Source organism: Clarias gariepinus, chromosome 21 (genome assembly GCF_024256425.1).
Source record: "Clarias gariepinus isolate MV-2021 ecotype Netherlands chromosome 21, CGAR_prim_01v2, whole genome shotgun sequence".
NCBI lineage: Eukaryota > Metazoa > Chordata > Actinopteri > Siluriformes > Clariidae > Clarias > Clarias gariepinus.
Window position 1 is genome coordinate 3,140,330 of NC_071120.1, and position 24,751 is coordinate 3,165,080.

General features: G+C 35.9%; 2 protein-coding genes across 4 annotated transcripts in view; both read left to right on the forward strand.

Moving 5' to 3' along the window:
* Nucleotides 1-5,396: 5,396 nt before the first annotated feature.
* Nucleotides 5,397-13,322, forward strand: LOC128509207 (BOLA class I histocompatibility antigen, alpha chain BL3-7-like). The gene is made up of 7 exons (XM_053480831.1): nucleotides 5,397-5,630; nucleotides 9,982-10,248; nucleotides 10,330-10,605; nucleotides 10,853-11,134; nucleotides 11,212-11,301; nucleotides 11,513-11,539; nucleotides 11,638-13,322. Exons 1-7 carry the CDS (start codon nucleotides 5,561-5,563, stop codon nucleotides 11,670-11,672), a joined length of 1,047 nt encoding a protein of 348 aa, XP_053336806.1. The 5' UTR covers nucleotides 5,397-5,560; the 3' UTR covers nucleotides 11,673-13,322.
* A 7,039-nt stretch (nucleotides 13,323-20,361) lies between these two features.
* The window catches only part of LOC128509183 (BOLA class I histocompatibility antigen, alpha chain BL3-7-like), an 83,846-nt gene continuing 79,456 nt past the window's right edge, over nucleotides 20,362-24,751 (forward strand). The window contains exons 1-5 of one of the 3 annotated variants that reach the window (XM_053480807.1): nucleotides 20,362-20,478; nucleotides 22,624-22,890; nucleotides 23,214-23,507; nucleotides 24,140-24,415; nucleotides 24,497-24,595. In XM_053480807.1, the coding sequence (XP_053336782.1) occupies nucleotides 20,409-20,478; nucleotides 22,624-22,890; nucleotides 23,214-23,507; nucleotides 24,140-24,415; nucleotides 24,497-24,595 (1,006 nt within the window). In that variant the 5' untranslated portion in view covers nucleotides 20,362-20,408. Of the gene's footprint in view, nucleotides 20,479-22,623; nucleotides 22,891-23,213; nucleotides 23,508-24,139; nucleotides 24,474-24,496; nucleotides 24,596-24,751 lie in introns of those variants that run through there. The other 2 variants (XM_053480808.1, XM_053480806.1) reach the window with 2 other exon arrangements.

Consider the following 24,751-nt stretch of genomic DNA (forward strand, 5'->3'; position numbering starts at 1 on the left):
AAGTGCTACAATAGATTTGTTTGTATGTGCAACAGGCACACATTGTCAACCTTTTGTTCTGCCTCAGCATCACGATTCTTGTTAAACCACAGAACTTTACTACCACCTGTATCACAGGTTTTGTCACTGAGATCATGTGACGACGTTTGCCAAACAATAAATTAAAAACAACTAGGTTAATAAATTGATTTTAACAGTGTGCAGTTTTGTTAAAAGAATAGGTGCTGTGTCTTAGCAATTCATACAAACTGTAAATTAACATCTTGGGATCATCAATATAAAACAGTAAAGACGCTAATAGAAAATGTTTGAAGAACTATTTCAGACATTATTTAATGTAACTTTACCTGATCAGCAGTCATACATAAAGTAAGGGGAAATTCAGAAAGTATTAAGTGTTAAATAGACACTTTTTAATTTTGTTGTAATTTATTTAATATTTAGTTTAAAGTATAAGCATAAACTAAGGCACTTTTTAAATTAAGCATATGTAAAAATTACACAATAATTAAGTTCTATGTATAATTGCAGCAAATAAATAAATAAATTATATAACATGAATAAAAAATCTACTAAGGCATAGCAGTGACCTTTTTAAATGTTGATACAACTGGTTCAGTCTTTGCTGTACATGTGGAAAGTTATACAGGAGCATCACTTCACAACATCATCTCAGGCTAATTGTTAGGAAAAATAACAAGATATAAGGCTGGAGTCATTGTAAAAGGGTTACAAAGCTTTAAAGGTACATGCTTTAAAATTGTAATTTCAAACAGCATCTTTGCCATAAAATACTAATTTTATTGCTAAGATTGTTTTAATAGTTTGAAAACTGTGAACATTTAAATATTTTAAAGGTGTTAAATTGTATAGATTTTTGTGGTTTTTATGACGGTGTCTTGATATGATTTATCCTTTTTTTCGGCACAAAAATCAGCATTATGAGTTAATTATTCAATTAAACACTGGGGCATTAACTAAGAAACATCCTAATGATAAAGAAACTTTACTACATCTTTCTCAAGACAAATATTTAAAAAATGAGTTGCATAAATAATGAAGCAACTGTTTAGATGAACATGTTACGATTGTACTTTCCACACCCCCGATCATTTGATTTCCCTGACCAGGAGTTTCCTCTCTCTTTCTCTCTCACTCGTTACACAACTGCAATGGTCCAGTACACTATTTTGTTTTTCTGCATTATTGGTAAGTGCTCATGACCTTACTTTACTGATTTAAGCAGCCAAAAGTATAAAAATAATAATCAAAAACAGATTAAAAAAAAAAAAACTCTCCAAGATCTTCATTCTGCTTAGAATATACTGTACAGTGCTATGATGCTGGTACAAAGGTAATTACTTATTGTATTTCTGCCTGTTAATGTCCTTTATCAGTCAAAGCATATAATTTTTACCCTCCTTTTTGTGCAATAAATAATCTAAAGATTACATTAAAGAAGTACATTTTGGAAACATTTAGAAACCTAGAATCTTCTAAAAATATCTAGAATCTTCAACATTGATTTTTTTTTCTGTATCATGATTTGATAAACATTATTACCGAGACATGTGCTTGTTTCTGTGTTGCAGGTTTGCTCCCAGAGACTCTGTGCTCTTTAACTTTGGAGGCAGAAACTGGAGATAAAGTCAGTATTTGTTGCCAACATGAGCTAAAACATTCAGATAAGATCTTCTGGTTTAAACACACGAGTGATTCAGTGCCACTTCTTCTCGGGTGCAAGCAGTTTTATACATCATCTCCATCAGAAACGTGTTACTTCTTTACTGAGAGTGAGAGAATAGTGATGTCTGTTAATGAGAAGAACACGTCTCTCACCATCACTGCAGTAAACGTCTCTGATACAGGACTCTATTACTGCAGCTTTAAGAAACTCAATCAAATAATCTTTAGTAACTCAACCTCTTTACATGTGAAAGGTAAATTTATACAGAGTCAATAAAATATATGTATTAATGTAGGTTTTAAATTTTGACAGGCATAAAACAACTTTTGTAAAATGAATGTTTTCTCTTTTTAGGGGAAAATAAAACTAAAGCTCTTAATAAAGCTGTTTCAGAGAATGCAGGTAAAGCAAAAGGTTTGTTATGTTTTGATTTACATGTTTTTAGATGTTTATCTCATTTGCAATTTTTTATTTTGTTATAAAGACAAAGATTATATAAAGATTTTTCCGCTTCTCCAAGCTCCAGACTCTCCTGCTGTGTTCTTCATGCTGACTCTGGGGTTTGGTGCAGTGAGTGTGATTCTTCTCATTGTCCTGATCTTCATCATACTGAAGCACAGAAAAACTCACAGAGGTAAGTAAATAAATGTGCAAATAAATAATTAATACAGTAGGTGGTCATGTTGTCTGGACTTGGCAGGGACGCTTACAGAAAACTTACAAAGCAAAATCCAAATGTTAATTATTGTGAACTTTTCCAACATTAAATTACTTTATTTTATGTATGCACTTATTTAGTTTAATTAATTAGTATTATATTATATTTACGTACAAAAAATGTCCAACCTCACTCATGCCCCTCACCAAATTTTATATAATGTATATACTGTAATATTCCTGTATGCTAAAATGAATAAAGTACACCCAACCTCTGCAGACATTATATATATACACACATTTAGTAAAATAGTATTAAAATATTTAATACTGTATTTAATAATTTTAGTATTCAAGTATTAAAAATAAAAAGTTTTTCTTTTTCTAAAGTCTGTATACATTTTCTGGCGGACTGTAGTTAATGCATAATACATTTTAGTAATTAAAAAAAAGAACAAAATATATTTAAAAAATAAATGTTGACATGTACTAAGTGTGTATTTGATAACACTGCCTCTGGCTAGATGTTTTCATAGCCAAGATGTTTTCATCAAATTGCTTTAGCGATCACAGTGGAAGGGTTTATTTTTAATTCATCAGGGCACATCACATCAGGGTTTTTAAAGTGTCTCTGACTTATCATCATTTTGTATATTTCATCATGTTTGTATAAAAATGCTACAGAAGAGAGGAACAGTGCAGCAGCACTTAGGTAAACCCTTCTCCAGGTAACGCAGTGTTGTTTGGGAGGTTTGATTTGCTTTTGCATTTAGCAAAACCTGAAGTTATAGCTGTGTATTTTCACATATAATTACAACAGCATGATTTGCCCAGAGGTGCTCAAACTTTTAGATACAACATTTTTTTTATACAATGTATAAAAAAATCTATCTGGATATTAACTGTTTGTGATTTTTATATACTTTTTTTTTTTTTTTTACTTTAGGTGATAAGACTGAAAAACAAGATGATGAGGTAACTCTCAAAATGCTAATTTAAAAGCTCATTTAACCGATTCAGTAAAATTATAAATATTAACACAATCTCCTAAAATGTAAACAAAACAAATGATAAGCTTTATTAATTTTAATTGATGAATGATACAACAATGATTATTTTCTAAGTGATTTCTGTTTAAAATATTGGACTATTGTCCACAAAAAAGTGCTCTGAGTGTTTTTATTAATCCTTGTAATTTATGTAGGGGAATCTTTTTATTTTCTGCCCGAGCTGTGAAACATGATATATTTTGGTCTAATACTTTTCTTCTGTGTCATTGCAGGAAAAGCAGCCCGACTCGATAAACTACACAGGCCTACAGTTCACTAACAAGAAAACCAAACGCACAGGGAGAGATGGAGAAATAGTGGATTCACATGTTTTATATTCTGTCATACAACAATAATTAATGATTATGACAAAAAAAAGTGTTTTGGTTTACAGGTTTTAATTACAACAGAAAAATTGATTTTATTGTTTAAAAATTATTTTTTTTCAAGGCTTCAGACTCTAAGTATATTTGAGGATGTCATGGCTGCTTGATTTAAAATTAAACATCTTGCACATTTTTCTTTCATTATTGTTTCCAAATAAGTAACAACAATTGCTGATTGTAAGTGCAAACAATGTGGAGCCAGTGGGGTTGTATAATTAGTTGTGTAGCCAAGGATATTTCATACAGTATGAATGGGATAGCAGGGCTTGGAGCCCTTGTCTTCCAGTCTTACATCAAGTTAAATTTTTAGCACCACCTTTGCCTTATATGGGTCCCTGTTGACTCTGGTTCCTCTCAAAGTTTCTTCCTATTGCCATTTTAAAAAGGTTTGCCTTGCCATTATCGCCCTCTGCTTGCTCATTAGGTACAATCTGATCCTTTTAATTTATGCACATTTTCTCACACATTTCATACTCATTTCCATAATTTTATTTTAATTCTGTAAAGCTGCTTTGTGACAATAACCACTGTTAAAAGCACTATATAAACAGTTGAATTTAATATGCAGAAAACACATTTTTTGAGGGATATATATATTTTTTTTAACTTAGTGCACAACACCACACGGTTTTTTCAAAAATGCATTTAGAGAAGAAACCAAAAGTATAATGATCAAGTACATATTGTCAAATCCACATATAAATGACTTCAAAGGACAAATGAAATCACTACATGTATAAAAAAAACATAATAATAATAATAATAATATTAAAAACAGCAACAACAATACTACTACTACTGATAATAATAATAATAATAATAATAATAATAATAATAATAATAATAATTATTATTATTATTATTATTATTATTATTATTATTATTATTGTTGTTGTTAGGGCTGTAACTGTACTTGCTTCAATTTTTACAACTAAATTCATGTCTTATTTTAAACAGAATTATAATGATTAAGAATTAAAACTAAAAACACTTTTTGAAGACTTAACTGAAAACACACATTACCTAAAATAGGAAATACATGAATTTAATATTTAGTCAAACTATTTCAAATATTAAGACTTACCATATCATACAAATATTATAACTGAATTATACCAAATATGTAATAATTTAATATCTGAGCTGGGAAACTGTATTGAATGTGTCAGTTGAGATCTCTAGTGTTCAAATTGTGTAATTCCATTAGATGCGTAATTAATAGAATTCTTGCATATTCTAATGAAGCGTTTCGTATGGTTCCTAAATAGGGAGAGTCGGGCCAATATGTTTCCTTTAAGACACATGATGCCAGTCTCTGAAAATTTTATAACTATACATAAGTTTTTTTTTTTTATTACAGAGTAACCATGTATTTATAAATGCATTATATTCCAGTAGGTTGAGTCTAAAGTTTGCAACATAAAAAGGCGAGCAAATCAATAGGAGAACTGGCTTACATCAAATTGGAATTTAAGTAGTAAGTTGTTGTGAATGAGGATTTTATGTAAATATCTTGAAAGCTGTGGTGTTGTCCTGCATTATGACCGAACACCAACAACTTTTACTTTCACTTTCAGACTCACCAATGTTTTTTTCTTTTCAAGAAGTGACGCAACCTGAAACCTAAATTATTATCACTTCGAAATGAAACTGAACTCCACTCATTAACTCAAACTCCACTACTTACAAGTCATGTAGTAAGGATTTTATGAAAGACTGTTTATGAATTGATATATTTCTGTTGAATTATCTTCTTTGATGGCTAGAGTTTGGACTGTAAGATGGATCAGTACAGAGCTGTAATAAAAGCAGGGTTGTTCCTCACACTTTTTGTTCATCTTTCTTCAGCAGGTAAGTTCACAGACAATAATCAATTATTAAGAACTTCTTAACATAATTGCTAATCTTAGGAATGTATTTAAGGGAGTTGCTAACAAGAATGGGAAAACCAGGATAAAAAAATAGTATATTTCTGAGAAGTGTGAAAGATAAAAATGTTTATGTCCCTTCTTTGTTCTTTTGACATTCTACCAACTTAAAATTTTTTTCCATAGGTAGGAACAGTTTAAATAAGAAAAAGACTTTAATTCCTGCTCTCAAGATCCTATCAACACACGTGACATTGTACAGTATATTTTGTTTTATATATTGTATAATTGTAAATGAGTAAAAGTGCATATTCACTTTAATTGCCATTGAAAAGGGTCCCTGGGTCAGCTCAAACTTTAGTCTCAGGATGTTCGCTGCCTCTGGGGTACTCATTGAGGACTAAGTCAAATCTGTATTTGAGTTTCTATAAACCTGTTTTGTGGCAGTGATTTGAAATGTATTATTGCTTAATTGATTTACAATCAAACCTAAGATTTGGAGGTATTTGGTGGTGGCATTACAAGGACCTGCCTCAGTTAGGTCTTGTTCTGGAGCAATTAAAGAAAAGGGACAAAGAGGGAGAAACATAAAATGGACCACATGCCATCTATTTTTTATTACCAGGTAAATAGGTTGATAAGATACCAGTGAACAAATGGGTCCTAGGAATGGTGAGTGGACATTCAAAGGCTTAAATTGACAGAGGACATAGCAATCACAAACTTTTAACCAGACATCACCTTCTGGTTGAAAGAAATGACTTAAATGATTTTAATCAAGTCAACATTACCTTGGAAAGAGGGGATAGAAAAGGCACATGAGAAAAGGTTCAGGAATCAAAAACTACTAGCCTTTGAGACCCAGCAGAGGGGGAGAAAAGCCTAGAATTCCCCGTATGTGTTTGGCTGCAGGGGCTTTCCATGATAATCACTGGATTTCCCGTGAAGGCTCTCTCATCACCACAAGGCCCTTGTTGACCCTTGGGTTCTTGGTTACCTCTTTAATCAAGGCCCCTAGTCTCCGATTACTTAGTTTGGCTGCGCTACAGGTTTGGGAAGACTGTTCAGGGTCTCTTCTATTTGGGAATGATGGAGGCCACCATGGGCTCTTGGACACTTTCAATGCCACAGAAATGTTTTTAGATCCTTTCTCTGATCTGTGATTTAACAATTCAGTCTTGCAGGTCTACAGATCATTCTCTTAACCTCATGCCATTATTTTTACTGTACCATACACCCTCATGTAAGACAAGATCTCTGTGAGACCTCATGTAGACAGGCTTTGCCTTTCCTAATGTCCAATGAATCCAGCACAGGTCCAATCAAGTTATTGAAGGATCTTAATGACAATTGATTGGAGTAGGATGCACTTAGTCCAGAGCTCAAGCGCAAGTGTCATAACAAAGGGCCTGAATACTTACACAATACTTATATACAGTGCATCCGGAAAGTATTCACAGCGCATTACTTTTTTCACATTTTGTTATGTCACAGCCTTATTCTTATTTTTCCCCAGATTTGTGCCTCGAATTCCTTTGACTTTATGCTTGGTTTGTGCTCTGACATGAACTGTCAACTGTGGGACCTTATATGGACAAGTGTGTGCTTCATTGCGAAGGCTGTGAATACTTATGTACATGTGCTTTTTAATTTTTTTTTTAAAATAAATTAGCAAAAATCTCAACACCCTAAAAAATACTAAGTTAAAAAGAACCCAGTCTGGGTTGTTTTTAACCCAGTTGCTGGGTAACTATTGGACTAACTACATGCTGGGTTAATTTAACCCAGAAAAATGGGTTAAATATTCAACCCAGATGTTGGTTCATTTTAACTGGAATGTTGGGTTAATTCTACCACATAAATTGGTTATTATTATTTTTATGTTTTACAGTGAATGTGTAAAAAAAAAAATACCCATGTCTATTAAACAGTTAAATTACTTTGATATACTGGTCTATAAAAAAAAAAAAAAAAAAAAAACTTCTAAATTCAAATTCAAATTCAAATTCAAATTTTATTTGTCACATACACAAACATACACAGTACGAAATGTAGTGAAATGCATTATACGGCTGCCATTGACCCTAGAAGAGAATTAAAGTTTACAAATAAGAAATAAATATGAAAGAAATATAAAAGAAATACGATAGAAATTAAATAAAAAATTAAATTAAACTAGGAAAAATAGAACTAAAAATAAAAATAGAAATGTGCTAGGAAAAAAATAGAACTAAAAATAAAAATAGAAATAGAAATATGATGTGCAAAAATAGAAATCTACTGTACAAATTGAAATATACTGTGCTGTGTGTGCAAATATGCATAGAACAAAGTGTCTTTGTGCAGAGGTTATTAAAGTGTCTTTGTGCACTGGTCCAGGATGTAAACGTAAAACTGTAAAATGTAGTGTAGTTGTGAAGGTAGGTGTGCAAAGTTATTAAAGTGTCTTTGTGCAATGGTCCAGGATGTAAGCGTACGACATGTAGTGTATATATGAAGGAAGGTGAGCATGTAATTGTCCATAGTGTTCATGGATGTAAGAAGATTGATGGATTTGATCAATTATGAAAAAGATGAAAAGATTGTTAGTTCTGCATAGTGGTGTGGTTGTGGTTGAGAGACCTTATCGCCTGCGGGAAGAAGCTCCTCCTCAGTCTCTCTGTGTTGGCCTTCAAGGAGCGGAATCGCTTCCCAGACCGCAACAGAGTAAACAGTCCGTTATTGGGGTGACTGAGGTCCTTCACGATCTTCCTGGCCTTGGTCAAGCACCGCTTGCTGTAGATCGAGTGCAGGTCAGGGAGCTCGATGCGGATGATGCGCTCAGCTGATCGCACCACCCTCTGTAGAGCTCGTCTGTCCTGCATGGTGCTGTCCCCGAACCGGGTCGTGATATTTACCGTCAGGATGCTCTCTATGGTGCAGGAGTAGAAATTCCTGAGCACCTTGGAGGGCAGTCTAAAGTCTCTCAAGCGTCTGAGGTGGTACAGACACTGCCGGGCCTTTTTTACCACGGTGTTGATGTGACAGGACCATGCCAGGTCCTGCGTGATGTGAACACCGAGGTATCTGAAGCTGTCCACTCTCTCCACTGGGCTCCTGTTGAAGACGGGGGTCTGGTAGTTCCTCACCTGCTTTGTACTAAAGTCCACTATCAGCTCCTTTGTCTTACTGACGTTCAGGAGGAGATTGTTTCTCTGGCACCAGTTCTCCAGATTTCCAACCTCCTCCAGGTAGGCCAGGTAGGCCAGGTAGGCCGTCTCATCGTTGTTCGTGATCAGGCCCACCACAACAGTGTCGTCAGTGTTCTAAGTTTTGCAAACCATACATATATGCAATAAACATCATATTGAATGTTCATAAAAAAACATTTACTTTTCAAAAGCACAAGAACAGATAATCAACAGTGACATCATTACTATACTATTACTCATAAGGGCAGAATGGAGTAATAACACAAATAGGCTGAGGCAGCTTCTACAGAGCAGGATCTCTTTGTGACATTAGATATCTTTTCTGCAGAACAAAACTATTCAGCCCTGGTCTCATTTTGACATACAAACACTGTCTACGACTTTTTAAGTAGGCCTTGCTATTTCATAGCAACATTACTGAGAGCAGCGCTGGTCATCATCTCCCAACGTCAGGATGTAGGGGTACGGCCTTGACACTTCAGCCTGCTGGAGGTATTCCACCATGTTGGTTCCAAACTTAAAAAAAAAGGAATGAAAGAAAGTAAACATTTTGTTGAATAACTAAAATTAAACTGAATAAGACTATTAATTTAGTGTGTAATAGGATTGATACTAAATAGAAAATGACAAAGCTGTCCATTAAGATAGGGTATAGGTAACCTGAAACAAAAACATGGAGACAGCTACTACCAACAATAAAACACCAAAATAAGCATGGCTTTTAGGATAAAGCTCTTTATGTCAGACTAGTTGATCTTGTGGTCTGCGTTGATTTTAAGCTAATTACAGAAAAAATGTCATAGCTGGGGTCATACTGGCACATTACAATCACCCAAATATTAATACTTCCATCTAGTAGTTATCAGTTCAGCTGTGATACTTTCTCCTGTAGTTGGCGCTAAGGAAAAAAAATAATTTAATCTATTTTAGAATAACAAAACGTGGAAAAAGTGATGCGCTGTGAATACTTTCCAGATGCACTGTATATGGGATACTTTAATCTTTGGATCCATTTTAAGATGTGTGTGAAACATAAAGTGTGGAAAACATAAAGTACCATCTACTAAGGTATACTGAAGTACAGTACTGAAGAACAATAGTTTGTTTGCTTTATACTGTATGTAACTGTATGTTTTATTACAGTAACACACACTCTGCAGTACTACTACACTGCAGTCACACCCGGAACAAATTTCCCAGAATTCACTGAAGTCGGTCTGCTGGACGGAAAGCAGATTGACTACTATGACAGCAGCGAGATGAAGAAGATCCCGAAGACAGAGTGGATAGAGAAGATCAATGCTGATGTTGCACAGTACTGGATCAGTGAGACACAGCGGGCACAGGGTACACAGGAGACCTTTAAAACCAATATGGCTATAGCAATGGAGCGCTTCAATCAGTCTACAGGTAAAACATATTTACTAGCCTTTAATAACTACTGTAATACATGTGACTCACGAGAACTTTATATCCATATATACTGTATAGGAGTTCATACAGTGCAGCTGATGTACGGCTGTGAGTGTGAGGATGAGAAGCTCACTAGAGGATATTTCCATTATGGGTATGATGGAGAAGATTTCATCAGTTTTAATTTGAGAAGTAAAACATGGACTGCAGCTACTGTTGAAGCTGTGATCACCAAGCACAAGTGGGATCCTAATGCTGGTTATAATAATTACTGGAAAAACTACCTGGAGAAAGAGTGTATCGATTGGTTGAAGAAGTATGTGTCTTATGGGAAAGAGACACTGAGGAAGAAAGGTAAAATGTTACTGTAACAGTGTTTGATATCTAAACCTGATTATTAGTTACACATTAATTTGATTCATCAAATACTACAGTTTACACAATATCCATAAAAATTAATATGCAAATGTACAAAAATATTACATGCTCTAATATACAAAACCTTAATAGTTGCATGGTAACAAAAATCTTCTCATGTTATTTATAAATTTATAAATATGGCAGAATGTTGTAATAGTGGTGTCTCTGTGTGTCTCTAAAGTTTGTCCTAAGGTGTCAGTGTTCCAGAAACACTCTTTTTCTCCAGAGGTGGTGTGTCACACTACAGGTTTCTTCCCCAAACCATTAAACATCACCTGGCAGAAGGACGGAGAGGACGTGCATGAGGATGTAGATCTCAGAGAGACGTTACCCAACCAGGATGGAAGCTACCAGAAGAGAAGCATTCTGAAAGTCTCAGCTGAGGAGCTGCAGAAACACACCTACACCTGCGTGGTTCAGCACAGCAGCTTGGAGAAGGAGTTAGTGCGAGAAGTACCAAAAGGTCCTAATAAACTAGAGCTGTAGAGAGTGAACGCTGATTTCTTGCTGCAGCAGATAATAAAGACTCTTATTTAACAGGTGGAGCACCGATTGCTATCATCGCTGCTGTAGTCGCGGCTCTCATTGCCTTTGTTGCTGGAATTGTCGTCTGGAAGAAGAAGAACTCTGGTGAGAGGAGGAAGGAGGCAGATGTGAAGTTTTCAGAGAACAGATTTACACTTTTTTATTTCTTAAAGAGGATGTGATGAATATTTTGATCTGTTCAAGTTGAACTGATAAATTAGACGAGAAAATAAGCTGATATTGACTAATTGTCTTGTGAAAGTAAATCCAGTAGACAGATTTGATACTAACTGTCTGTCCATCATCTGTGTTTCAGGCTTTAAACCTGTTCCCCCCAAACCCTGTACGTGAACCTTTATGATCCATAAATGATGTTTAAAACCACTACATTATTTATACACAGTGTTTAGTCACTTTGTGATGGATGTGAATGTTTTACAGCCTCTGAAGGAGATTCTTCCTCCAACAACTCTTAAAGTCTGACTGTGTGACTTCCTGCTGAACTGAGAGGGAGGGAAATCTGTGTGCGTTAAATCCAGACGTAACAGTCTCAGCTCAGAGCTCACCCTGTTTCAAGGCAAGATGAGGAGAGAAGGCATACACAAACACTACAAGCAAATTGGGTTTGTAGGAGGAAACCGGAGTACCCAGAGGGGAATCACCAAGCACGGGGAGAACACACTCCACACACGCAGACCTGAGGTGGAAATTGAACCCTTAATCCTGGAGGTGTGAGAATACAGTATAGTGTGAACCACTGGATCACCATGACACAATTTTTTAAATTATTTTTTTTAAATGGATTTATTCATTTTGTATTTTTACTTTATTACGTTTTAACTGTTTCAAAATTGTGACAATATAAATTTTGTGAGTAAAGTGAATTTATTTAAACCAAAATTGTGTTAATGATTTCCCATTTTGTAGGCAGTATGATGATGCAACTGTTCATGCAATAATATTTTTAGAACTTCCTGGTATAACAGAATATTACAGCAACTGGAGCTTTAAAACAAGTAAAAGCCAACCGCAGTTTTATAAAGTTACTTTACACAGTTTTGTTTTTAAATAAGTGCTTTTAACTTTATAGGAACCTGCACATGTTTAATGAACATTTCTAAATGTATCCCAAATGAGCAAGTCAGTGGTGACAGTGTGGAGCAGAAACTCCCTGAGATAACATAAACTCCATATGTCATCTCAGGGAGTTGTTCCTTGACACTGTCATCACTGACTTGCTTATTGTGGATTCATTTACACATTAAAAATGTTTCAGTTAAAATGTCCAGTTTCCTGTAAAGAGCTGTTACTGTCACAACGACTATTACTGTGTCATGTGGGGACTTTCTGCATCATCAATTGTAAAAAAACAAAAAACAAACACCACATGGTTAATTTACATATTTTACACTTTCATAACTGTTGTGAATAAAAAAGTGAGGTGTGTAAATTTTTATTATTATTATTATTATTATTATTATTATTTAATTTTTGCATAAATCCTTTTTTGACTAAAGTTTTCTCATATGTGTGCTTTAAGATGTGAACTGATATTGTTTATAAGCAACTGCATCTAAACTACTGATTTTATGTATACAGTAAAATGCTAAAACAGGCTAAAACAGAAACAATCATCAGCCAGTGTCAGAGGTCACGCCGGTTTGTTTTCTGTAGATAAAAAGGCATTCATTAATGATGTCATGCAGGAAAGTACCAATGTGTTTTCCCAATGTTTAGTTTTACTTTCGTTTCAGTGTCAGAGCATGCTTAGCACCATGTGGTTAATACCTAAATAACTTTGGAAGATATTTCTGAACCTATGAATCTATAAAGTTCAGACTAAAAACTCATTACGTACTATATCTGTAAATCAGTATAACAAAATAGTTCAGTTTTGTCCCTGTGTACAATGATGCGTGAATTATTGAAACTGCTCTGATAGTTTAACCACTAAAGTTGCTGTGAACAGTTTTGCATGTATGTCTAAACACTGTTTCATTAGAAACCCCTACAAAATTAACTGCTTATTCCATAAAACACATTTTCTGTTGTACAATTGTACTTTTGACTTAATCTTCATGAAAGCCAACTGTTTTCATATGAAGACATTAAATGTTCTGCAACTACTTTGTGTGTATATCCTTAAAAAATCCTGATATTAGAGCTGCTGTAAACTCTTCTTTTGCAAAACGTTTTCCTGTTTGAAAACACTGATTACATTATAGTTGCTCATAAACAGAAACAGTGAGGAGAAATTACAAGTGACCCAACAGTAAAACCAGGAGGATATGAATAAACTCGTGAGAAATAAGCCTATAAGCATAATGGAACTAATCCTGATCTGGGATTGTGCAGTTGTAAGTATTTTACCTATTTAACTGTGTGATATGTCAAATGAGCTGATAAAAATTATTTATTATCTGATATATATGTGTGAAAGCTGATTTCTTGCTGCAGCATATAATAAAGGCTGTGCTGATTTAAAAGGTGCAGCATTGATTTAAACCTGTTCTGTGCAACCTGTCTGGATGATGAATGCAACTTTACATTTGACTTACTTTACATTCAGTACATCCTTACACACTTTCTGACACACATATGATTTACTAAGTCTTTAAACTTTAAATGTATTTTAAACCATTTGGAGTTAAAATTGTAACATTATGATAATAGTTGTGAATTCTTATACAGAGCTGGAATTTAACATCATTATCTTATAGTGTGTGTGCGTGTGTGTGTGTGTGTGTGTGTGTGTGTTTGTGTGTGTGTGTGTTGTAACAGCCACTTATATGTTGTATACCAGATTATGTACTGTATGTATGTTGCCCTATATGAGTTTCTGCCCCTCCCCCAGTAAAGCTTAAACGTGATTTTACACTTAGAGACAGACAGACAGTTTTGAGAAAAAACATGCCTAATGTTTAGGTGTAAAATTCATTTTACAGCTGCCTTAATCTGAAATTATATACATCAAGATTTAACTTTGGAAACGCCTAATAAGCCTAATCTTTAGGTCTTTGGACTGTGGGGGAAAAGCGGAGTACCCGGAGGAAAACCACCAAGCTCTAAGAGAACATGCAAACTCCATGCACACAGAGACAGGAATCGAAAACCCGAACCCTGGAGGTGCAAGGCGACACTGCTAACCACTACCCCTGCCACGCTGCCAGGGCATTCACCTGTGTGGCAAATTGTATACAAATTGTATTTGCATCAAAAAGTACATGAATGATAAGGGAATAAAAATTATTATACAAAGTTTTTACACTGTAAAAACCTTTAACTAGATTAATGCTGAATAAATTGATATTGTATTGTTGGCCCAAAGGAGTTATGAAGACAAGAGGTAGCATTATGTACTTGAAACCTTAAAAAAAATATAATTTATAAAAAAAAATATTCCAAAACATTTTACCCAACCAAACACTTACCTGAGATCAGTCAACTTTTAATATTACATAAATAAGATAACGCAAGTAAGTGCAGTTTTTAAATGATGATTTGATTGAATAAACCTGTCCAAACCTGCCTGGTCCTATGTGTAAAAAGTACTGTAATCGCCTCAGTGCCAAAATTACTCCAAGGGCACAACGACTCACCTGGGGGCTCATAAGCAAACCCCGAATGAGAGTTTCAGTATATATATCTTCAGACATTTACATTTCAGTAGATAAATGCTCAGACATGTACGTTTACAGGATGTTATTTAAACTTGGTGTTAGAGCGACACCTAATGTGCTAATGTGAAATGCTTTCCTTTAGGAATTTTTCCTATACAGTAAACACAGTATATATCAAATTTTATTTAAATTATTTACAAATAGATTTTTAAAAGCTTTCATATACAAAATATTATATTTATTAAACCTAGATGATTAGATGTTTTAACAATGCCTTTTGTGCAGACAAGAAGAAATACTGGTGTTATCAATTTAAAAAGAATTTGTATATTGCTACGACTTTCATGTACAGGAAGACCACATTTTATTAAATTGCCAATTTAATTATATTTGGTTGGGGCATGATTTGTTTTATTTTATTGTACCTTTATTGAACCAGGAAGTCTCAATAAGCCCCATGTGCATATACAGTATAACAAGGTGCAGCGTAAGAAATCAGTTTTCCCCTGATCTGTATACCCCCCCGCCCCCACTTTATATTACTTTATAAATTAAAAGCAATATTTATCACTGAAGACTCCCAAACCACCTAATTTATTTAAACTTTATAAACCTTAAGTACTGTTGTAAGGATTTTATAAAATATTTGCAACAAAACCTATTTCTGTTTGTTTGACCTCATTTACAGCTAAAGTTTGGACTGTAAGATGGAGCTCAACAGATCTGTAATGTAGGTTTTACTGCGTCTTACACTCTGTCTTCATGTTCATAGTGGAACACAAACAATCAACTCACTAGCCAGCTATATTAAATGTTCATCATCATTTAAAATTGGCAAATATTCCATGATGCTAGTGAACATTATTTTTTTTATATTAAACATTGCTTTCAGTACCAGCCCTGAATTTCATTTGAATTTCATTTATGCACATAGCCTATATATTTGCATGAAGTGAACCACAACCATTGCAACACCAGAAGTGACTTACCTGAACTGGACCATTGATCAGTGGTCCAAAGAATTTTTTTTTTATGAAAATAAACATTGCATTTCATTGAGGAATCAAGGTCCCACAGTTTGGATAAAAAGTCGAGAGACACAGAGTCCAAGCTGCTTGAAGTCCTATGTGAAGCTTTCATAGCAATGATTTGGTGCGTCATGCCATTTGCTGGTGTTGGTCCATTGATTATTATTATTATTTATTTTTGTATGAAGTCCAACATCAACGCATCCATCTACCAGGAGATTTTAGAGCGCCGTATGCTTCTGTCTGCTGATAGGCTTCATAGAGATGCTGATTTCCTTTTTCAGCAGAACTAGCTTTTTTTTTTGATTCACATGATATTACTGTGCTTGATTAACCAGCCAGCTCACTAGACTAGATTTCAGAGAAAATCTACAGTATGGCCTGTCTATTGTCAAGATGAGAAACACCCAATTCAACAATACAGACAAGCTGAAGGCTGCTGGCAAAGCAACTTGATCTTTAACAACATCTCAGAAGGGCCACAGGCTGATCACCTCCATATCATGCTGTATTAAGGCACAATTTTTGCTAAATTTTTCAATAATTTTTGTCTTAAAATATTCTAATAATTTGAGATAGTGATTTTTTTTTGGTTTGTTGTTAGTGAAGTAGAATCACTTGTCACTATTTCACTATTTAATTTATTTAAGATGATAATTTGCTTGACCATGACTTCAGGATGTTGAACATATCAGCTAGAGAGATAAATTTAGTTGAACCTGTTGAACATGTCTTAGGTGTTTTCTCCTCTTTTTAAAAGAACCATCCCCAAAAAACAACAGCCAAATATAAAAACACCCTTCTCAACATTTTTTTCCTAATCGTACCTAGTTAGTAACTTTGTAATCTTAGTAAAAAAAAAGTAAGCAAGACAACCTCTCATCACATGCCCCTGCAGGTGTTAGCAGCTTAGTAGTGGAAGGATATGCAGATTTTGCATGTGTTACTTCAGAGACTGAAATAATCTCAATCTGTGAGGAATACTTATATTCTAAGGACAACAACTTGTGCATTCCTTTTGAGCATGTTGAAATCCTAATATCAAGTCGAAACTATACAGTAAGTGCTTGTATGAAGTAAATGGTCCATGTCCCTTTAACAAGCTGACATATTTTAATACAACCCAGGCATACTGCCAAATGTGAAACATGATGTCCCTGGAGGATTATTTCTTGTTTTGAAGTCTGTTTTAAAGGCCCTGTATAAGGAAAAACTGTTGGCATTCAAGCGGTAAATTACAGTATACTCTAAAGAGCTTTTCTTTTTCTGAATGATTTCCTGTCCAAACTTATTCTGATACCTGAGAAAGATTAAGGTCATGTCCACACGTAACAGGGTATTTTTAAAAAAATGAGATTTGGATTGGGGGGGGTTAGGGGCACAGAGTACAGTTCACCTCTCCCAAATGAAGCGGACAAGGAGCGGGGATAAATTATGTCAGTGAAACCTGACTTTCTTACGAATAACGCACATTTAATTCAAAATATTATAAACACAGACCAATAATTTGCAATTTTTTCAATTATTTAATTGTGTGAAATGGCTAAAAAAATAGGTAATAAAAACGATTATGATGTGGAGGTGAATTGGTTTATTATTGACTTCTGGTCGTGAGTGACAGTGTTGGGGGAAATCTGTTGATTGTCAATTCGTCAATTACAAAGTAAACACAGTGAGGGAGAGAAAAAGGCCAAAGCCGTCAGGTGCCCAATTTAGGAAAAAAAAAAAAGGAGATGAGGAGAAACGGGCAAAAGATGAAGGTATGTAACAATGTTCTCTCGGTATGATTAGGGTATTCATGTCATTATGTTCATTAGTGGTATAACGTTAACTCTTAGGTTTATTAGCCTTATTGCTTATGATGCTTGCTATGCTAACCTTGCTAAAAAAAAAAACACAATAAAAGCCTAATATACAAACCATCACAGAAATTCTAATGGTTTCTATTAAATACCATTATGAACCATTAACTTTTTCCAGTGAAACTATTAAAAAATCCCTTATTGTAGTGTGTTTTGCGCACTTTTCCAATAGGATTTACCATCCCACCCACCAACAAAATACATCATATACCAGCAGACATTGTTATACTTACCAGTAAAACCAATACAATTCCCATTATAACCATTAAATCCATTACATCTTCTATTATTTTGGGCAGGGTTTTATTGTTTTTTTTCAAAAGTGTATACAACATGAGATCTAATTAAATTTAACCACACAATTATGCTTTGCAACAAAACTGTTGTAAGTAGAGTTATTTATTTCCATTGTTTATGTTAATGTTGGCCATAGCCAATATATTTACAATATATTCACAGTATACTGGCGAGGTTTGGGGAGCCGGGAGAGAGTCTCACCCAGGGAGCAATTCAGTTTAGAACTGCCACTGTCGACGACGCAGAATCCGCAGACAGTGATGGCGGTTTTGGACGAGATCCGGTCGGACTTTCACAAAGTGCAACCAGTAATGACGTTTTGTCTAGGCTTCCGATTGGCCTCTTGTTGATTATGCACACACTTACTGTAACAGCACCTAACAGGGTGTTTCGCATTTTCATGTGAATAAAGATATTTTTAAAACTTAGGTCGTGGACCTAATTCTGCTTCACAGAAATGGGCAGTCTTTAGGGCTCTTCCTTTTTCTCACTGGAAACAACACTGAAATGAGCAGAAAATTTTGGCAGCTCTACTTTTGGATTAGCGCATTAGGAGAGACAATTCTTGTGTCAATATTTAGCACTCATTAGATCAGCTCTCTCCATTCACTTGTTAATAAAATATCAGGCACTTCCCTGGTTCCTTCACACCTACAGTAAGCTGCATTTCCTGGTTCCTTAGCCTTGGCTGATCTTTACGGCTTTATGTCTCTAGTCTCAGTTCTAGTAGTGCATGAAGGTTAAGCCAAACATTCGTATCTTATTGTGAGTTCTATTTCTTGTATGGAGGGAATGTTCCTAATTTTATAATTATTTACATTTACATTTAGGCATTTGGCAGACGCTCTTATCCAGAGCGACTTACAAAAAGTGCTTTAATGTTTACAACATTGGATACATACTTACACTGGGTTAACTAGGTTAATAACTAAGTACCATTAGTCCAACACATCTGAAGTTTTTTTTTTTTTTTTCTTTTTTTTTTTTTTGGGGGGGGGGGTTTAGTCCAAGTACTGGAGAAACAGATGAGTCTTGAGTCGTCGTTTGAAGATAGTCAAAGTATCTGATGTACGGACATCTAAAGGAAGTTCATTCCACCACCTAGGTGCCAGAACAGAAAAGAGCCTGGATGAATGCCGCCCTCGATCCCTGAGAGATGGTGGGATGAGGCGAGCAGTGCTGGAGGATCGGAGGGAACGTGGTGCAGTGCGTGGTGTAATTAGCGCAGAGAGGTAAGTGGGTGCTGGGCCATTTTTAGCTTTGTAGGCAAGCATCAGTGTTTTGAATTTGATGCGGGCAGCTACAGGAAGCCAGTGCAGGGAGCGGAGGAGTGGGGTGGTGTGGGAGAACTTGGGAAGGTTAAAAACGAGTCGTGCTGCTGCATTCTGGATCAGTTGCAGAGGACGAATCGTGGACAAAGGCAGGCCTGCCAGGAGTGAGTTGCAGTAGTCCAGTCTTGAAATAACAAGGGACTGAACAAGCACCTGAGTAGCCTGTGAAGAAAGAAATGGGCGAATTCTTCTGATATTGTAAAGAAGAAATCGACAAGAGCAAGTAAGGTTAGCGATGTGTGGGGAAAATGACAGATGATTGTCCACGGTTACCCCAAGATTGCGGGCAGTGGTTGAGGGAGTGATTTGGTTGTTGTCCATGGATATCACAAGGTCTTGACCTGGAGATGAGTCACAAGGGATAAACAACAGTTCGGTTTTACTGAGATTGAGCTTCAGCTGATGAGCAGCCATCCAAAATGAGATGTCTGCCAGACATGCTGAGATCCGGGTGGAAACCTGAGTGTCAGAGGGAGGAAAGGAGAGAACAAGTTGGGTGTCGTCTGCATAACAGTGGTATGAGAATCCATGCGATGATATGACCTTACCAAGAGACCGGGTATAGAGGGAGAACAGAAGAGGACCAAGTACTGAGCCCTGCGGGACACCAGTAGAGAGTCTACGTGGGGCAGATGTAGATCCCCTCCATGTTACCTCATATGACCTATCTTTTAGGTAAGAAGCAAACCATTGCCACGCTGTTCCACAAATTCCAAGGCTTGTAAGAATACTTTATATAATTATGCATAGCTGTTGTTTTTTTATTTTTTATTTCACCAATTGTTTAATCATGATTTTTTTTTATGTTGCCAGTTCAGCTCTATTCTTTTAGATTAAATGATACTGTGAAGGATTTTAGACCAAAATCTTTTGACCCCTCTGAAACAGCAAACTTTTTTCAGCCATACAGTGTTTACCTGACCTTGAAGTGAGCCGCTGAGGGGGGTTCCGTGCCCCAACAGATTGCCGTTGCTGGGAGACTAATACGATCATGTCTCCGGGCTCTGGAAAACCAGTAAGTAATAGATTATTATTAGTTTAGAGTTGTATTGTAATGAAAGCTTAGACTGAGAGATGTGTCGCTGCAGTGCAGTTATGAAAGCTCTGATGTTCCTCACATTTTCTCTTCATCCTTCATTAGCGGGTGAGTTCTGGCAGTTTATCATCTAATAATAATGTTTAAATTTAAGGCTGTGATGAGCAGAGATCTGACACTTTTTTCAATGTAGTGATAAAGTTTGGTAGCTCTCAGGGACCATCCACAATAAAAAAATATGTGCCTTGCAACTTGGATCTTGGTGAAACAGCAAACAGCTATTGTCAGAGACAGGGATGTATTGCACAACTTATACTACTACTACTACTCATCCTAATAATAATGTAGTCTTGGATGTAAAGTGTTTGGTGCATTAGCAGGAAGTTGAAAAAGAAGGAAAAGAATTAGGGAGGGGGTGGGCAAAAAGTTTGTTTCTGTCTATAATACTGTAAGAATATTTAATAATAAAAATAATTTACAAAATAATAATAAAACATTTAACTAAAAATGATAGAGATGATGAAAGAGATGTTTGGCTCTTTTTCCTCTAAAGTTGTGGTGTGCTGTGCGTGTGCATGTGTCTCCTCAATTTTTTTTTTTTCTTGCTCACGCACGTGCTCGCCCTCTCTTGCTTTCTTTTATTATACTTATTCTTTTATTCAGGCTGATGCATCTGTTGCTAATCCATGATGGTGGTAATTGGTAAAGAGTTTTAAAAGACACTGCAGCGGATATGGAAGAGCCTTTTTTCCCCCCTTTACCTTAAGTCCATTGTGTCTTCACTGAGATTAAGTCATACTACGGAAGGCCATAACAAAGACATAAAGACACTCTCTCACACACTCATTCTCCATAGCACTTAAAAAAGTTTTAAATTCTTACCGGTAGGGTGTTGGTAAACAATGAGGAGCATAAACCATGGACACTGTATACACTCCTGAGAAACTCACTACATTTACTTTATATTTCCCCCTTATTCCATTTTAGGATATCAGCTAAAGTCTGGGTCCTGAGGTTGAATCCCAAATAACATAAAATGGCCAGCTAGTTTACTATGGTGTATAATCACATCAAAAATTGCCTTTGATAAGGGGTTCAGCTTTGTGTTAGAAGCTAGTTAATGTTGTAGCTTACATTTGCCGTGAACAGAAAAGTGTTGATTTCGTCCAAAATACTGGACACCAGTGCACATAAAGTGCACAGTTCCATGAAGACGTGGATGAGCGAGTTTGGTGTGGAAAACTTCAGTGACATCAACCTGATAGAACACCTTTGGGATGAACTGCGAGACAGGCCTTCTCATCCAACATCGGTGTCTGACCTCACAAATGCGTTTTTTGTTTTGTTTTGTCACAAATGTTTCCTCCACCATACTTTACGGTTGGGATGTTGGTATGATATGCAGTGTTTTTTTTTTTTTTACACAGATGTAGTGCTTTGTGTTTTTTCCAAATAGTTTCATTTGAGTTTCATCAGTGCACAAAACATTTTGTCAATACCCCTGTGGAGTGTCAATATGCTCTTTGGCAAACGTCAGGCATGCAGCAATGTTCTTTTTAGTCAGTTGTGGCTTTGTTTTTGTTTTCCTGCCATGGACACTTTACTTGTTCACTGTTGTACTGTATGTACTGTAGACTCATGAACAGAGATGTTAGCCAGTTTTAATGATGGCTTCAAGTCTTTGGATGTCACTTGGGGTTGTTTCTTTACCTCATTAATTAGTCTTCGTTGTGCTTTCAGCTCATTTTGACTGGGTGCCCAAATTTTGGTAGAGTAGTTACAGTCCCAATGTGTCTTCATTTGCCTAACTGTAGGCTGGTGAACTTCAAATGTCTTTGAAATCACTTTGTAACCCTTTTCAGCTTTATGTAAATTAGCAATTCACATTAACATATTCTTCTTGTGTGGAGCAAACTCAAAAAGTTTGAGTTGCTTTTAATCAGTCAAAGTAGTTCTAGTCCACACCTGCAAATTATTTTTTTAAGTAAACCAGATGGATTGCAACCAAAATATATACTTACTTAACATTTGTCATTTACTCACATGTTTAAGTTTTATTTATCCATTTTTATTACTCTTTTTCTTGTTTACTTACCCTAATTCCTACTGCAATCTGTTATCCCAGTTTGTTTGACGTTCTTTTAGCCCTCACAGTTTGATAAAAAAGTGAAAGCTATATAAAAGTAAAAAAAATATGTGATGAGGTGTGTTTGTGCACATGCGCATTGTGTGTTTTTTTTAATTTTTTGACAGTCACACACATTCTGGAGTTTATTGTTACTGGAGTTACAACAGGACAGATTTTCCCAGAATTCACCTCTGTGGCTCAGGTGGATGAAGAGATGTTTTCCTACTATGACAGTGACATCAAGAAGGCGTTGCCAAAGACAGAGTGGATAAAGAAGATTAATAATGATTACCCAGATTACTGGAACACACAGGCACTGCTCTATAAGGAATGGCAGGGGACCTTCACAAACTGTTTGAATATAGTGATGAAGAACTTTAATCACACTACAGGTAAAGCAGTTACAACCTTAATCACTAGCACACACAATGTACACGCACTGTACATACACTTAATTTAAATATCACACACATACACTAAACTCTTAGCAATAACACACTCACACACTGGTCATTGAAAATTAATCTCTCTCTCACACACAAAACACACACTGATCACACATGTCTACATACATGTACACCTTTAATCTCTCCCTCACACATACACACACACTGCGTGAGTGATGGAAACTAAATGAACACTAAAGTGTAGTGTGATGTTTAAATGAAGAGTGTAGAAGAAGAAGAGTGCATCTGAATAATTTGTGTGTGTGCAGGATTTCACATACTACAGTTTTTGGTTGGCTGTGAACTTGATGACGATGATGAAGATGATAATGACACAACTAGACAATACATCGAGTCAGGTTATGATGGAGAAGATTTTCTTAGTTTTGATTTAAAAACTCAAACCTGGAATCCAGCCAAACCACAGGCTGTTGTGATCAAACAGATTTGGGATTTTATCCATGGCGTGACTACTGAGGGCCTGAAGTACTACATACAGTCCACATGTATTGAGTGGTTAAAGACGTATGTGTCTTACGGTAGAGAGACTCTGGAGAGGAAAGGTAAAGTATATGATCCTTCACTACAATACACACTTCTTAATCCTGCACAGCACTTCATGTCAAAGTGGGATTTTGGATTGTGCAAAATAACAGAACATGGTTATTATCCTGATTTCTCTATATAATGCCCTGCTACAATAGTGAAATTATCCAAGTGTTTAACTCATTTTTGGATACCATCAAGGTAGAACTTTTTTTTCCAGTGAAATTGGCTTGTACCAGGTCAGGACTATTCTGGGGATATGACAATAACTCTGAGCTGAGTTCCTGTAATGTGGAAGTGGATGTGGAAACACAAATGATTGTTCCCACAGACAACTGCATTTAACCGTGTTCCAGTTTTTGAATGTTTAAGGGAATACGTGGGCTCTGAAGTACGGTCACAGACATATAATTTTTTTTTTAAACATTTGCACTGTTCAAATGTTTTGCTTCAGCTTAGAATGTATTGCCCTTAAAGCCTTCTGTAAATGTTAAGTCACTTTTATGCCTTCATTCATCAGTAATTTCATCAAAAGTCTTGGTTTGTCCCACATACTTAGAGACTTTATATACGGTGCATAGACTAAGTTTTCTGAACAAGGTTAAACTGTTTGTTGCAATAGCTACTGTATGTCTCTCTGTCTCTGCAGTTCGTCCCGAGGTGTCAGTGTTCCATAAACACTCTCCTTCTCCAGAGGTGGTGTGTCACGCTACAGGTTTCTTCCCCAAAGCAGTGATGATCACCTGGCAGAAGGACGGAGAGGACGTGCATGAGGACGTGGAGCTCAGAGAGACGTTACCCAACCAGGATGAAGGCTTCCAGAAGAGAAGCATTCTGAAAGTCTCAGCTGAGGAGCTGCAGAAACACACCTACACCTGCGTGGTTCAGCACAGCTCGGGGGAAATTCGAAAAGACGTACCAAAAGGTCAAGTAAACTCCAGATTTATGGTGTTAAACCTGAGTTCTTGCTGCAGCAGATAATAAAGACTCTGTGCTGATTTAACAGGTGGAGGATTGATTGCTATCATCACTGCTGTAGTCGCGGCCCTCGTCGCTATTTTCGCTATTGTTGCTGGAATTGTGGTCTGGAAGAAGAAGAACTCTGGTGAGAGGAGGAAGGAGGCAGATGGGAAGCTTTCAGAGAACAGATTCTCACTTTTTAATTCCTCAAAAGGGAATTAGATGAATATTTAGCTTTTTTTAAAAGTTAAACTGATAAATTAGATGAGACAATAAGCTGATATTGACTTATTGTCTTGCG